The sequence below is a fragment of the Oryctolagus cuniculus genome, chromosome 8 (genome assembly GCF_964237555.1).
Source record: "Oryctolagus cuniculus chromosome 8, mOryCun1.1, whole genome shotgun sequence".
NCBI classification, from domain to species: domain Eukaryota; kingdom Metazoa; phylum Chordata; class Mammalia; order Lagomorpha; family Leporidae; genus Oryctolagus; species Oryctolagus cuniculus.
The window spans coordinates 131,736,658-131,753,220 of NC_091439.1; the positions used below are offsets into that span (position 1 = coordinate 131,736,658).

At 45.2% G+C, this 16,563-nt stretch overlaps 1 protein-coding gene across 3 annotated transcripts in view; it reads left to right on the plus strand.

The window, feature by feature from the left end:
* The window catches only part of TMEM192 (transmembrane protein 192), a 33,750-nt gene that overhangs the window by 3,552 nt on the left and 13,635 nt on the right, over window positions 1–16,563 (plus strand). Inside the window, exons 2-4 of one of the 3 annotated variants that reach the window (XM_002720555.5) lie at window positions 4,299–4,445; window positions 11,158–11,422; window positions 15,009–15,143. In XM_002720555.5, coding sequence (XP_002720601.1) covers window positions 4,299–4,445; window positions 11,158–11,422; window positions 15,009–15,143 — 547 coding nt within the window. The remainder of the gene's footprint in view (window positions 1–4,298; window positions 4,446–11,157; window positions 11,423–15,008; window positions 15,144–16,563) is intronic. The other 2 variants (XM_017350134.3, XM_017350135.3) reach the window with 2 other exon arrangements.

Here is a 16,563-nt window from a genome sequence, read left to right on the forward strand (position 1 = left end):
CACAGGACTTCTGGGCAGAGTGCTCACAAAGGTCTCGCCTCAACAGTGGCCAATAATTAACCCCGGACTAACCCTGGCTGCGTGAAAGGCAAGAGATCAAACTGTTTCCAAGTAACTAAACTGCCCCCCAGGGCAAATGTAGAGCTACAAAAGTGTTCAGCCTCACAGAGGTAAACGTTACTGTGTTTGGCATCTGATCAGAAATAACCAGGCATGCAAAGAGGCAGGACAGTCCGACCTATAGTAAGTCCATTGAAACTGACCAGAATTGATATATGTAAGAAATAGCGGCTGGTGCCGCGGCTCAATAGGCTAATCCTCCGCCTTGCGGCACCGGCACCCCGGGTTCTAGTCCCGGTCCGGGCACCGGATTCTGTTCCGGTTGCCCCTCTTCCAGGCCAGCTCTCTGCTGTGGCCAGGGAGTGCAGTGGAGGATGGCCCAAGTCCTTGGGCCCTGCACCCCATGGGAGACCAGGAGAAGCACCTGGCTCCTGCCATTGGATCAGCGTGGTGCGCCAGCCGCAGCGCACTGGCCGCGGCAGCCATTGGAGGGTGAACCAACGGCAAAAGGAAGACCTTTCTCTTTGTCTCTCTCTCTCACTGTCCACTCTGCCTGTCAAAAAAAAAAAAAAAAAAAAAAAAAAAAGCAAGCAAGGCCAGTACAAAATATTATATCTGTTGTCAAAGTGATCAAAAATGTAGAGACATGGTAGATATGAAGTAGACTCAGCTTAAACCTGTAGAGATGAAAACGGGGCAGTAGAACAGGACCGCAGGAAGCTAAGCAGGCATCACAGGAGGTGACCGTTTTTTGCTGTAACAGAAGCATTTGCCAAGTGGGGAACGATGAGTAGAGGTGATGGAGAGAAGAGGTGGAGGAGAGAGACGTGAATGTTCATCTCAGCACTGAGAGGGCCCCAAGGCCAGAACACGAGGAGGCGCTCGCAGAGGCCTTGGAAAATGCTGGGAATACAGAGCAGAGGGCAGCTTTGGAAGTCGTTAACTTGGGAAGCAAGGGAAACGGTAGAATTAAAAGAGGTTGCTCACTCCGTCAGGCACTTTGATGTGGGGTAACTAACTCCTTTAATCTTCCCAGCGAAGCTGCGAAGCAGATGCTATTATTAGTCTCCTTTTTTCAGTTGAGAAAGCTGAGGCACAGGGAAGCAAGTAACTTGCTCTGAAGCCGCAGGCCACCTCACTAAGTATTTGCACCCGGCAGGTTGTCTTAGAAATCTGCCTTCGCTGCCTCTGGTCAGAGTTTGTCCTGCAGCTCCTGATAACCTTTTCCGATTCATAGAGCTCTTGGATGATGTCTGCAACTGGATTAGGGAACTTTGTAAAGACAGGGTTGGGGCATTCCTTCATTCGTCCACGGCATGTTTGCCAAGTGACAGTGTGAGACCCTGTCGGGCTCTAGGATGGTACAGACAAGGTAGGGAGTTGGTGGTCTAGTGGGGAAGACAGATCAACAGAGAGACCATCACAGGACTTGAGACAGAAGAGATGAGCTCTGGGAGCCATGGGAGGTGGCGTGACCAGATCTGGTTTTCCAGAAAGCTACCTGGAGTCAGTCACCCCATCTGGGCAGGGTGGGAGGCACAGACATCAGCTAGGGGAAGAGCTGCCTGGGCTTAGACATCTGCTGATACCAGGGTAGAGGAATACCGACAACAGAAATAAGCAGATTTGTACCGTGAGTTATGCAAACTAAACAGGAAGCTGTCTGGGCGATGAGTAAAGAATTGCAGCATGGCCAGAACGGAGGAACAGGGAAACAAAAGAGAAAGCTGCAGAGCAGCTCGAGATTGGAAATCGAGGCGCCCACCCCAGACCTGGGCCTGCAGCAGGAGATGTGGTTATCCGATGGCTGCAAACTGAAGTCCCCTCGAGGGTCCATCAGGGCACTCTGTTCCCTAAAAGGCCGAGAAGGGTTCTGTTCCCTTTATAAAATGTATTTCTAGCACGAGTAAAAGTTGTTGTTTTTTTTTAAAACAACCTTAATAAAGCTTCCATCAGCTTTGCAAAATATTGTGTAACACCAGAGACAGCTTAATTGTACCAGTGGTGGGGTGGAGGTTAGGTAGTGGGAGATGTGGGTCAGAGGACACAAAGTAGCAAATAGGAGGCAGGCATTGGGTATCCCTGTGTGGCTTGGGAAGCCTGCATCACATATTGGAGTGCCTGGGTTCAAGTGCTAGCTCCACTCTTCATTCCAGCTTCCCGTTAATTCAAACCTTGAGAGGCAGCAGTCCATGGTTCAAGTAGCTGGATCCCTACTACCCATGTGGGAGGCCCGGCTTGAGTATCTGGCTTCTGGCTTTGACCCGATCCAGCCCTGGCTATTACAGCATTTGGATTGTGAACCAGATGAAGGGAGATCTGTCTCTGTCTCTCTCCCTCTCTATCTCTATCTGTCTTTGAAATAAATAAATGCAGATCTATAGCGTGGACGTGGCTACAGATGTGATGTACAACATGAAGACTATAGGTATACAATTGCACTGTATATGTACATGTTAAATGAGTAAATCTTAGCTGCTTTTTCCATAAAAAAGCAAAGTCGCTAAGTGGAATGATGGATATGCAGGTCTCTGCTATGGCCTGGAAAAGCAGTGGAGGATGGCCCAAGCCCTCGGGCCCCTGCACCCACGTGGGAGACCTGGAAGAAGCTCCTGGCTCCTGGCTTCAGATTGGCTCAGCTCTGGCCGTTTCAGCCATTTGGGAAGTGAACCAGCAGATGGAAGACCTCTCTCTCTGTCTCTGCCTCTGTCTCTCTATAGCTCTGCCTTTCAAGTAAATAAATAAATCTTTAAAAAAAGAAATGATATGATGGATATGTTAACCTGCTGTACTGTAGTAAAGAGGTGGAGTTATCACAGGTATTTGGGAGGTGAACCAGTGGATGGAAGATTGATGTCTCTACCCCTCTCTCTTGCTATACCTTTCAAATAAATAAAAATAAGTAAACTTTTTTAAAAAGTTCATGAAAAACACATAGGAAAAACACATATGAAAAAACTATGCACGGATTTCAAAGAAAATTTTGGTACCAACATGAGCTTACCTTCCAGTTGTGTTTTTCCGTGAGCTTTTGGAAATGTCCTTGTATACATATCCCCAAACATCTTGTTGTGTACTCTAAATATATTCAATACAGTTTATTTATGGAGCAGGAATTTGGCGTAGCACTTCACATGCTAGTTAGGGTACCCTCCTGCCATGTCAGGGTATCTGGGGTCAGACCCCAGCCCTGGTCCCGACTCCAGCTGCCTGCTGGTGCAGATGCTGGGAGGCATCAGTGATGGCTGCATCACCGTGTGGGAGAACTGATGTGAGCTCCTGGCTCCAGCTTTGGCCTTGTCCGGTCCTGGCCTTTGCAGACATTTGGGGGAAACAGAGCTGTATCTCTCTTTATGCCTCTCTTGCTCGCTCTCTCTTTCCCTCCCTCCCAAAGAAATAATTTTAAAAGTTTATTTGAAAAAAATTAAATCATATGCAATGACTTCAGTGCTATGAATAATGTTAAATAAATCAATATCTAAGTTTTGGGAGCTTGAAGGGAATGATTTGCCTAAATCTCCTTTTGTATTACCTTCTTTGTGAGATGTAGAAATAATTGAATTAAAATTTATTTTACAGATTTTTCACTCTTCTTGTTTTCACCCAGTTTGATATAGTATTTATATAAGGAGGGTTTTTTTTTTTTTAATTGGCTTTAGGTAGGGATTAGGGTTCTTCTGCATCTAACTTTTTAGTTTTAAATGAAGGGAGGAAAGGAATATCATTATGTTCTTAGAATTGTATCTACAAATCACATGAACTTTTTTTTTTTTTTGACAGGCAGAGTGGACGGTGAGAGAGAGAGACAGAGAGAAAGGTCTTCCTTTCGCTGTTGGTTCACCCTCCAATGGCCGCCATGGCCAGCGCGCTGCGGCTGGCGCACAGCGCTGATCCAATGGCAGGAGCCAGGTGCTTCTCCTGGTCTCCCATGGGGTGCAGGGCCCAAGCACTTGGGCCATCCTCCACTGCACTCCTGGGCCACAGCAGAGAGCTGGCCTGGAAGAGAGGCAACCGGGACAGAATCCGGCGCCCCGACCGGGACTAGAACCCGGTGTGCCAGCACCGCAGGCGGAGGGTTAGCCTAGTGAGCTGAGGTGCCAGCCCACATGAACTGTTAAAAACCAATTAAAAATTAAAATTAAAACCATTTTTAAAAAGCTTTATAGTTTAGCAGATTGGTTTTGGCAGTGTAATCAGAAAGTGGTGGTTCTGTGATCCTTCCATGTTTTGTACCCCAGGGTTCCTTGGAAATCATGCAGAGTGTTGACGACGACCCACTTCTGGACGCCCAGCTCCTGCCGCACCACTCACTGCAAGCCCATTTTAGACCCAGGTTCCATCCTCTCCCTACAGTCATCATAGCGCATCTTCTCTTGTTCATCCACGTAAGTTGGCTGGGAGAGAGGGGCCCACCCAGAGGTGACGTTCTTCAACTATGTTTAAGTGCTTCAGGAGGGCATCAGGCTACCAGCGTTGAAGACGTGTGCACGTTTTTACTCACGTCTTTCTAAAGAATTTATCGTAGATGTATTTGCACGTGTGTAAGGATGTTGTTGATCATAGAAATGTCTGTCCTATCAAGAGAGTGCAAACTGCCTGCTGTCAGAGGGCAGTTTGTACAATGCTAAGAGAACTAGCAGGGATGTGTGTGTGTGTGTGTGTGTGTGAATATGGAATAGTGCTCATGATTACACTGAGTGAGAAATTACCATTTTGTGCAGAATGTTTCTATTTGCAGTTTTTGAAAGGGCTTTGGGAGGGATGGTGAGTACATGCACTCCTGGATATGACAGAACATTCCAGAAGCACTCACAGACCTAGTTAATGTAGGTTGCCACTACGGTAGAGGCTGAAGACCTTGGTGGAAATGATACTAATACACGAAAGTACTTTAAAAAGTTCATAAAAATGAATTTATTTTGGTGCAAAAAACCTTTGAAATCGGTACATAATTTTTTCATGGACTATTTGAAGACCCCGTATATGCATGGATTTAAAATTTTTTTTTTTGCAGTAGAAGAAGCCTATCTTTTGTATTTATTTGAAAGGAAGAGTGACACAGAGAGACAGAAATCTTCCACCCACTGGTTCATTCCCTCAACAACAGTTGAGGCTGTGCCAGGAACTCCATCTGGATCTCCCACCTGGGTGGCAGGTACCCATGTACTTGAGCTGTTATCTGCTGCCTGCTAGATCGGAAGCAGAGGAGCCAGGACTCGAACTGACACTCCAATATGCGATCCTGGAGTTCCAGGCAGAGGCTTACTCTGCTGCACCATAACTCCCACCCCTAAACATACCTATTTTCCATGAACTTTTTGAAGCACCCTCTTATTTTACTGTTTACTTTTTGTGCTATTATTTATTTATTTATTTATTTATTTATTTTTTGACAGGCAGAGTGGACAGTGAGAGAGAGAGACAGAGAGAAAGGTCTTCCTTTGCCGTTGATTCACCCTCCAATGGCCGCCGCGGCCAGTTTGCTGCGGCCGGCACACCGCACTGATCCGATGGCAGGAGCCAGGTACTTCTCCTGGTCTCCCATGGGGTGCAGGGCCCAAGCACTTGGGCCATCCTCCACTGCACTCCCTGGCCACAGCAGAGAGCTGGCCTGGAAGAGGGGCAACCGGGGCAGAATCCGGCGCCCCGACCGGGACTAGAACCCGGTGTGCCGGCGCTGCAAGGCAGAGGATTAGCCTAGTGAGCTGCGGCGCCAGCCATGTGCTATTTTTTTAACCATATGCATGTATCCTTTTAAAGTCATACAAACCAAAGTGCTGTAGATGAGTTTCCATAAGTTGACAAAGTGATTTATCAGTTTACTTATACTCAGGAAATAATGTTAAACGGAGAACTCAAGTTGCAGCAGAACAATAGGTGCAGTGTTGCCTCGTGTTCCTGTGATGCTAAAATTAGAGATGCCTAGGGACTTTTAAAAACACATTATGTGAAAGGTCTTATTGTAGGCCTCCTTGGAGGTAGCTCTATTCCAGGTCTAACTGGCTTCCTGCGTTTTATTTATTGCGATCAGAAGCACTAGGGCTTATCGTTATTCCGTGCTGCACTGTGACAGATCAAGCAGGGCAACGCTTGCCGCTCCTGGGTCGGGTGAACAGGTGGTTGAGGTCAGCAGACTGGCCCAGCAGCTGCTCAGCCGCTTCCTGTGTGCCTGTCGGTCTGCAGAGGCAGCACGCCTGCTTGGGCTGCACGCATGGCGTGTTTCCACGTTGGCCTGCAGCCAGGGCCCCCCTTCAGTGGGGCGCACTGTGAGATCCTGCAATTCAGAACTGAGTCGTCCTCCTTGTGGGGCTTCTATAGACGTGGCAGCTCTTGTCAAGGCTTCCTTATCCCTGGGTCTCAGCTGACGCACTTCTTTCCTGGTGCTGCCACATGCAGTGGTGGCCTTGTGGTACCTAGATGTTGGCCTGTTTCTCTTCTTCCTTTTTACATAACATATTGTGTATGTACAAATGCACACATACCACTTTAAAAGAAACTTTAGGCCAGCGTATGGCATACTGGATAAAGCTGCCACCTGCATTAACAGGCATTGCATTTGGGCATACTTTCAAATCCCAGCTGCTCCACTCCCAATCCAGCTCTCTGTTAATGGCCTGGGAAAGCAGCAGAGGATGGCCCAAGTGCTTGGGCCCCTGCACCCATAGGGAAGGCCTGGAAGAAGCTCCTGGATCCTGGCGCTTGGCTTCAGCCCAACCATTATGGCCATTTGGGGAGTGAACCAGCAGATGCAAGATCTCTCTCTGTCTCTCCCTCTTTGTCCTTGTAACTCTGACTTTCAAATAAATTAATAAGCCTTTTAAAAAAACCAAATAGAGCATTAGCAAAGTATATACAGGTGAAACATAATCTCCCTTTTCTCTACCTGGGCCCTTCTCCCCGAGTTAATGATAGGGTCAGGTCAGTTCCTTGCATTTCCTTCACTGCCTTTTGTTAAGTTCCTATAAATATTTCAAAGACATTAGCACATGTCTAAGGGTTTCCCCTCATTTTTTTCCCAAAAATTTGTGTAATACTGTACTTATTACTCTACAATGGTTTTTTTTTTTTTTTTTTCCCAAACTTCACACTTCAGCATACATCAGACTGCCCCTGGAAAGCTTGTGAGAGCACAGATTGGGCTGTACCCCCAGGGATTCTAGCTCAGGCTGGCTAGGGCAGGTTCAAGAATGTGTATTGCTAACAGAGTCTCAGGTGATACTGGTGCTCCTGGTCTGAAACCAGGCTCTGAGAAACACTGCTCTAAATGTTTCTTTTCATCTTAATGTACCATAGAGGTCTCTCCAAACCAGTGCACAGAGATTTAGTTAATTCCTTTATAGCTGCATAATATTTCGCAATTTGTATGGATGTGTCTCAATTAATTTTAAAAGATATTTATTTATTTGAAAGGTGGAGTGACAGAGAGGGAGGGAGAAATAGATCTTCCATCCACTGGTTTACTCTACAAATGGCTACGATGGCCAGGTCTGAGGCATGTGGAATCCGGGAGGCGGGAACTCCATCCTCATCTCCTGGCAGGAGCCCACGTACTTGAGCCATCTTCCACTTCCTTCCCAGGTGGATCAGAAGCACAGCAGCCAGGACTGGAGCCAGCACCCCAATTTGGGATGCTGGCAGCACAAGCAGCAGCTTAAGCAGCTACAGCACACCAGCCCAGATGTGTCTTCATTTATTGAAACCTTCTTCTGTGTATGGATGCATACTTGAGAAGTTTTAAATTGTTTCGAATACAAAGACTATAATATCTATAGATCCTAGCTCCTCTGCCTTTACTTTTGAGGAATAACGTCCTTAAAGAAGGATTTCTAGGTCAATATACTTAGAAATTATTTTCCAAAAATAATTCCCAATCCATTTAGCAAAATATGAGTGTCTGTTGGCAACAATCATTTAAATTTTTGTCAATCTAATCACTGGTTATACTGTTCTCCTAAAAATTCTTAAAATTTTTTTAAAATTTAAATTTTTTTTTTTTTGACAGGCAGAGTGGACAGTGAGAGAGAGAGAGACAGAGAGAAAGGTCTTCCTTTGCCGTCGGTTCACCCTCCAATGGCCGCCGCGGCCGGCGCGCTGCGGCCCGCGCACCGCGCTGATCCGATGGCAGGAGCCAGGAGCCAGGTGCTTTTCCTGGTCTCCCATGGGGTGCAGGGCCCAAGCACCTGGGCCATCCTCCACTGCACTCCCTGGCCACAGCAGAGGGCTGGCCTGGAAGAGGGGCAACTGGGACAGAATCCGGCGCCCCGACCGGGACTAGAACCCGGTGTGCCGGCGCCGCTAGGCGGAGGATTAGCCTAGTGAGCCACGGCGCCGGCCAAAATTTAATTTTAATATATATGTTTATTTAACACATGAGAGAACATCAAAAATTCATGAAAATTGAATTAAGTGAAACATTTAATATAAATAATTGAAATCCTTGTAAAATTTTTGTAATATATACACATTACCATAAATTTTGTGAGTACCCTTCATATGCATAGATTTCAGGGTTTTTTTTTTTACACCAAAATAAATTTATCTTTTAATTCCATTTTCTGAAATCCTTTCATAGTAATTGTAGTATTTATGAGTACAGTGAAGCATTTCAAAACATGTTTTTAATGTATGGTTATCAGATCAGGCTAACTGGCATATCCACATATGCCATTTCTTTCGTGTAGAGAATGATTAAAATACTAGCTATTTGAAAATACTCAGCTGATCCCTGTCAATGATAGTTCTCCTACAGTAGTAGGATGTAGAATGTTAGAAGTTATTCCTCCTATCCAGCTGTACCCATGTACCCATGACCTGTCCTCTCTCCACCCCTGCCTCCCCACCCTCAAACTAGTCTCTGCTAACTACTATTCTATTCATTACTTCTGTGAGATCTGTTCAGCTTCCACATGTAAGTAAGAACATGTGGTAATTTATATATATATACATAATACATATATTATAAATATACTATGTATTTTATATATATACATATATTTCCTTATCCATTCCTCTGTTTTTGGGCATGTAAGTTGGGTCATTATATTGGCTGTTGTGAGTAACACAGCAGTTTTCCCAGAAGTGGGATAGCTGGTCATATGGTAGATCTGTTTTCAGTGTTTTGAGGAACTTCCACCCTGTTTTTCATAATGGCTGTACTAATTTACATTGCCACCAACGGTGTATGAAAGTTCCCCTTTCTCTACGCCCTTGCCAGTGTTTGTGAATTTTTTGTCGTTTCTGTTATAGCCGTTCTCATTGGGGTGGAATGACATCTCACTGTGGTTTTTGATTTGCATTTCACTGATGATTAGTAATGTTGAGCATTTTTTCACACACTTATTGGCCATTTGTATGTGGGTCATTTGCTCATTTTGTAATAAGATTATTTGTTTTGCCGTTTTTTTTTTTTTTTTGCTTTTGTGTGTGTCTGCGTGTGTGTGTGTATATATATATATAGGTAAATATTCTGGAAATGAATCTCTGTCAGTTGCATGGTTTGCAAATATTTTCTCACAATCTATAGTTTGTTTCTTTCCTCTATTGATTCTTTTGCTGTACAGAAGAATCTTAGTTTGATAAAACCCTATTTGTCTAGTTTTACTTTTGTTGCCTGTGCTTTTGGGATCTTACCCAAAAACAACATTGCCTATACTGATATCTGGAAAGTGTTTATTTGTGTTTTTTTCTGGTAGTTTCATAGTTTTAGTCCTTACATTTGGGTCTTTGATCCATTTGACTTGAGTTTGGTATGCGGTCAGAGGTTGGGATCATTTTCTTTATTCTGTTTGTGGGTACCCAGCTTTCCAAGTAGCACTTGTTGAAGAGATTTTCCTTTCTCCAATTTATGTAATAGCTGCCTTTGTCAAAATCCAGTTGGCTGTATGGGCTGGCCTTGTGGTATAGTGGGTGAAGCCGCTGCCCTACAATACCAGCATCCCATATATAGATGCTGGTTTGAGCCCTGGCTGCTCCAATTCAAATCCAGCTCCCTGCTGATGGCCTGGGAAAAGCAGCAGAGGATGGCCCAAGTGCTAGGGCCCCTCATATCCACATAGGGGACCTGGAGGAGGCTCCTGGATCCTGGATCCTGAGTCCTGGCTTTGGCCTGGCCCTTCCTTGGCTGTTGCAGCCATCTGTGGAGTGAACCAGTAGATGGAAGATCTCTCTGTGTCTCTCCCTCTCTCTATAACTCTTGGCTTTCAAATAAATAAATAAATAAATATTTTTTTTAAATTATCTGTAATTATATGAATTTATTTCTCAATTCTCTTCTGTTTCATTGGTCTATGTGTCTGTTTTTATGCCAATACCATTTAGAAATAAACTCTTTTAAGCCATATTTATTATTTACTTTTGAGATGCTAAATTAACTTTTTTTAAAAAAAGATGTATTTTTTTTTTTTTTTATTTGAGAATCAGAGTTAAGAGAGAGAGGTCTTCTGTTGGCTGGTTCACTTCCTAAATGGCTGCAACTGTTGCAGCTGGGCCAGCCAAAGCCAGGATCCAGGAGCTTCTTTTAGGTCTCCCACCTGGGCGCCCAAGCACTTGGGCCATCTTCCACTGTCTTCCCGGGCTGCCAGCAGAGAGCTGGATCAGAGGAGGAGCAGCCAGGACACAAACGAGCACCTATGTGGTGTGCCAGCCTCGCAGGCGAAGGATTACCTTACTATACCACAGCGCCTGCCCTCTGTAGTAGGTTTTCAATGTGGGTTTCATTGTGATGAAGTAAACAGAATGTACTGGGACCACCGCCTATATGGGCTGCTGGTGCTGCAGGCAGAGGCTTAGCCTACTACACCACGGCATGGGCCCCTAAAAGTTCTTTTTAATTGAAGACAGGTGGAAAGGAAACTGCCTTTGACATTAAGTGGTCTGCCAGGTAGGATTGGGGTAGTTTTTATCTTCTCATTTGTGATTTTGTTTGTTTTCCAGATTTTCTGCAAATTTGTAAAATCTGTTTTTAAAGTTTGTAAAAATGTTTAAAATGTGATTAAAATATCCACAAAAGAGGACAGTGAAAGTATGAGCTGGGGTGATGGTGATCGCGTCCTGATCCCAAGTATTGAACATTAACCCTGCCGCTTTCCTGTCCTCCAGGTGGTGTTTGTTGTTTTAGCCTTTTTAACAGGTGTGCTTTGCTCCTACCCTAATCCAAATGAGGACAAGTGCCCAGGAAACTACACCAACCCGCTGAAAGTGCAGACAGTCATCATCCTGGGGAAAGTCATCCTGTGGATTCTGCATCTCCTTCTCGAACGGTACATCCAGTACCACCACCGGAAAGTGAGAAGCCGGGGTTACAGCCTGATCTACCGCTCCACCAGGCGTCTGAAAAGCCTCGCGCTCATGATACACTCGACTGGTAAGCCCTGCTGCCTCTCAGCCTCTCTGCGGGTTGTTGGTGTAGGAGGCAGAAATCAATTTTTCTTTTAAAAAAAAAATTATATTTTGGGGGGCTGGCACTGTGGCATAGTAGGTAGGGCCACCGCCTCCAGTGCTGGCATTCCATATGGGAGCTGGTTCAAGTCTCGGCTGCTTCACTTCTGATCCAGCTCTCTGCTGTGGCCTGGGAAAGCAGTAGAAGATGGCCCAAGTGCTTGGGCCCCTGCACCCACGTGGGAGACCCAGAAGAAGCTCCTGGCTCCTGGCTTCGGATCGGCACAAAACTCTGGCTGTTGCGGCCAATCAGAGTGAACCAGCGGATGGAAGACCCCTCTCTCTCTCTCTCTGCCTCTCCTCTCTCTGTGTAACTCTGATTTTCAAATAAATAAATAAATATTTAAAAAAGATAAATATCTTCTATCCACGGGTTCACTCCTCAAATGGCCATAATGGCTGGGACTGGGCCAGGCCAAAGCCAGGAGCCAGGAGCCAGGAAAACCATCCAGGTTTCCCAGATGGGTGGCAGGGATCCAAGCAGTTGGGTAATCTTCCACTGCTTTCCCCGGCACATTAGTAGGGAGCTGGATTGGAAGGGGAGCAGTTGGGACTTGAACTGGAACTCGTGGGATGCTGGTGTGACGGACAATTGCTTAATCTGCCACGCTGCAGTGCCAGCCCCGAGGTTTCATTTTGTAGTCAAATACATCCTCCTATTTTTCTGAGGTAACTTGTGTTGTGGCTATTAAAATTTGGATCACCTTAATGTCTTGAAGTTTTTTGTTTTTTATAAGCAGTCTTAATTTTCACTTGAAATCTGGATTTGTTCTCAACATGGTATACATGCAACCCTGTTTGAAATATAAAATTTCCTCCTTTTTGGATATCATCAGGTTTTTTCATATTTCTGAGGGTGAGGGCTATGTTGTTTTTTTCTTACTGAAAGCTCACTGCTTTTTCCCAGTAGGAGATGGTGATGGTGAAAGTCTCGGAAGCAGACACTGTTATGTAATGAGATGCATTTTTCAAAATGGAAACTTGGGAAAATGCACAGATCTTTATTTATGGAGGCAAAATCAGAAGGCTTCTAGAGGATTTAGAATACATTAGTGTTCCTTTTCTTTGTTGTTGCAGACATTGTATTTTATTCTTATAAATTCTGTTTGCTTTTATTCATTTGAAAGGTGGGGAGACAGACAGAGGCCTCCTGTCCACTGGGTCATTCCTAAATGCTTGAAGTTGCCAGGCCGGCCAGGCCAAAGCCTGCAGCTGGGAACTCAGTCCAGGGCTCCCACGTGAATGGCACGGAGCTGCTTGAGCCATCACCTGCTGGCTCCCAGTGCACATCAGCAGGGAGCTGAAACGGAGTGGAGCAGGGATTCTGACCCAGGCGTCCTGCTGTGGGATGTGGTTGTCCCATGTGGCTTCCTGCCAGCTACCTGAGAACTCACCCTTGTTGCAGACATTGTAAAGGTTTAATGGATTAATTTGAACTTTTTTGGGGATTTTTGATGTAGTATCAAATTTTCCACCTTTTTAGAAGATCCTCCTCAATTTGAGTTCAGAATGCATCGTTGAAAATTTGAATCCAGAGTAGGAATGACTTCTTCCCCAGAAAACCTGCTGTACAGAATTTGCTTTTCTTCTGTGTTCTTTGAACATGTTTTCTTAAAGGGCAGGCTGCAACTTCAACCCCGCAGTGAAGTTCTCAGTGTAAGCTAAAGGGCGTGTCTCAGCAGAAGGTAGATCCTGACCCTGGGGGCCAGTGACTCCCTGCCTCTTCTGAGGATGAGCTTGGTTTATATATTCAAGTTGTGGTTGTAGCATTCTTTTTTGGCCTAAAGATATCATCTAACCACAAACACAAAATCAAAAACCTCTGTAGCTACTGAAAGACCTTTTATAGTATATGACTGAAGTAATGCCCAGTTTCTCAAGTGATGGTCAGGAAATAGTGTTGTTAGGGTGCACAAAGAGAGTGACCATTGGTTTTTTTCCTGACTTTCCAATTCTTGTTAAACTTGTGACTCTTCGTCATGATAAGTTTCCAAACCACTGGACTGTTAATCAGTATATCAGTTTTATATTGCTCATGTGAGGACCCAGAAAATCAAAGGGTTTGGGGGCAGCTATGTATCTTGTTTCTGTTTTCTTGTAGTCTTTAATTTGGAAAAACAAAAAATTAAATCCGTGGCAGCACAGAACTCTAGCTGAGCAAAAAAATGTGACCATTCTGTTTTCCCATGTGATGGCCTAGCTAACATGGACTAACCTCATCCTGGCCCTTTTCATTGTTTTCTCAGGAGGGAAACAATTATTTTGGGATGGGGGTGGAGATGGAGGGAAGGACCTCACTTTCCTCTTACGTAAGTCAAAAGTGTTTCCCTGATTTATCTGTTCTCCTTTTGTAGACCCACATACATTTTGGACTGTCAGATATTAGTTACATAGAAATTGCGTATTTGAATTTTCCCCTTCTCCCATTGCCCCTGCACTGAAAAACAGTCACTTTCAAACTGTCAGGTGGGCCCATAGAAGCAGCGTTCCTCTCTAGGGCTGAGAGAGGGACCCCAGAGATTAAGGGAGCTAGTCTGGAAGGTAAATACTGGAAGGAATACTATTTATAAAACTCTACTACTGGCCGGCGCCGCGGCTCACTAGGCTAATCCTCCGCCTAGCGGCGCCGGCACACCGGGTTCTAGTCCTGGTTGGGGCGCCGGATTCTGTCCCGGTTGCCCCTCTTCCAGGCCAGCTCTCTGCTGTGGCTCGGGAGTGCAGTGGAGGATGGCCCAGGTGCTTGGGCCCTGCACCCCATGGGAGACCAGGAGGAAGCACCTGGCTCCTGCCATCGGATCAGCGCGGTGCGCCCGCCGCGGTGGCCATTGGAGGGTGAACCAACGGCAAAAAGGAAGACCTTTCTCTCTGTCTCTCTCTCTCACTGTCCACTCTGCCTGTCCAAAAAAAAAAAAAAAAAAAAAAAAAAAACAAAACAAAACAAAACAAAAAAAAACCTCTACTACTAACCCAGCCTCCTACTAAGGCATACCCTGGGAGGCCGTAGGTAATGGCTCTCCCCTGTCACCCACATGGGAGACCCATATCATGTTCTGAACACCCAGCTTTGGCCTGGCCCAGCCCTGGCTGTTGTGGGCATTTGGGGAGTGAAACAGCAGGTTCGCTCTGTTCAAGAGCTTTCTTAGCACTTGAATTTCCAGCATCATCTTCTTCCCTGAGGTTGGTGGGTAGGGCTGAGGTTTCCAGCCCTCTGATAACTTAGTTTTTCTGGTGACCAGGGCCCCACTCGAAGTAATCTCGTTAACATAACCTCCCATGCTTGTTATGAATCATGAACCATTTGTATCACTTGGAAATTTCCAAGGGTTTTGGGACCTCAGTTCAGAAACTGAATATTAACAACAGAAACATGCTCCTGCCACTCTTACCACCTGGGAAATTTCAGGGTGTCAGGCACTGGGTGTTGGGGAGCAGACGGACACCAAGCGTCTACTGGAGGAAGACGAAGTACGCATTTCCCAGGACACACCGTGTCTTGTGTTTCTCCTTTCCAGGCAGCACGGTCCTCCTCCTCATACTGTGCCTGCAGCACTCCTTCCCCGAGCCCAGCAGGTTGTATCTCGACCTCATCCTGGCTGTGCTGGCCCTGGAACTCATCAGCTCCATGATGTGTCTGCTCCTTTACGCAGGTGGGCATCGCACCCAGGCTGTTCTGATCAAGACCTTTACCTGCCACTGTCCTCCCTGTTTGAAGCACAGCCCTAAGTTATCTTCAGCACCAAGTAGTGACAAAGAAATTTTCCTGTGTAACTGAGAAGCTATTTAGCACCCATGTGTATCTCTCATTGCTGATCACATCCAGACTTCACTCATTGCAGACCGACAGGAAGTTCCAGCCACCACCACACAGTCACATTTCCAAGTCTGGGTCGTCCCTGCATTGTTGTCAGCTACAGTATGGCCCTGCCGTTAAAAAAAAAAATACAAACTTTTGCCTGTCTGCCTGTAGGCAACTGAAATGTAAGTTTGGCATTTAAAAATAACAAAATAGGGAAATAAATAAGTAAACTATAGATGCAAGACTACATTTAGCCCATGACTGCTTTGGGAAAACGCTTGTAGGAACCTGTTTCTCAGTGTAGAGCTGCCTGAGAGTGGGTCAGTCAGTCTCTCTGCAAACTTTTAAAATCAAGTAGGCCTCAGATATGTTAATGTGAAAAATAGTAAGGATGCTTAAACAGAAAAAAATCCAGGCCCTGGAGAAATGTAGATTTCTCTCCTGATGCAGTATTAACATGCAGTGAAATCTGTCCATGATAGTAGCTAACCTGGTGGCATTGAGCTGACATTTGTTTTGTGACACTAAATATTATTTATTTTGAAAGAAATCATTTCTCTGATTATCAAAGAAGTCATGTGGGCGTTAGCTTGGTGTTTCATGAACTGAATGTTGTGTGTCTCTTGAGTCCAGAGGGGAAGGGTATTTATACTAGAAATAGAATGACAAGTTTGTAAATGTGAATGATGTCACATTCTTTTTAAAAAATTATTCATTTATTTATTTATTTATTTATTTTTAGAGAGAGAGAGATGAGAGAGAAAGACGCAGAGACCATCTACTGGTTCACTCCCAAAATGCCGCAACAGTCAGGGCTGGAGTAGGCCGAAGCTAGGAACCAGGCACTCAGTGCAGGTCTCCCACATGGGTGGCAGGGGTCCAGCTACTTGAACCATCACCACTGCTTCCAGGATCTGCATTAGCAGGAAGATGGAATCTGTAGCAGAACCAGATCTTGAACCTAGGCACCATGGGATGCAGGTGTCTTAATGGCCAGGCCAGACTCCTCCCCTGGATGTCATATTCTTACTCATCTTACAATTTGTCTGTATTTGTCAGAAAGTAATTAGCACAGTTAGGCACAAGATTACATTTACCCTTCACTCTAAAGGATGCATACCACCCAAATAACCTCATTGAGTGGAATAAGACTACTTTTAAGGCTAATTTTTCAGTATGTCGAGAATGGCTCAGTGTATCAATAAAGTGATCCATGTGTCATGAGTGAACACTGAATCATATTGATTGAATCAGTTCCATTGTGTGATGTG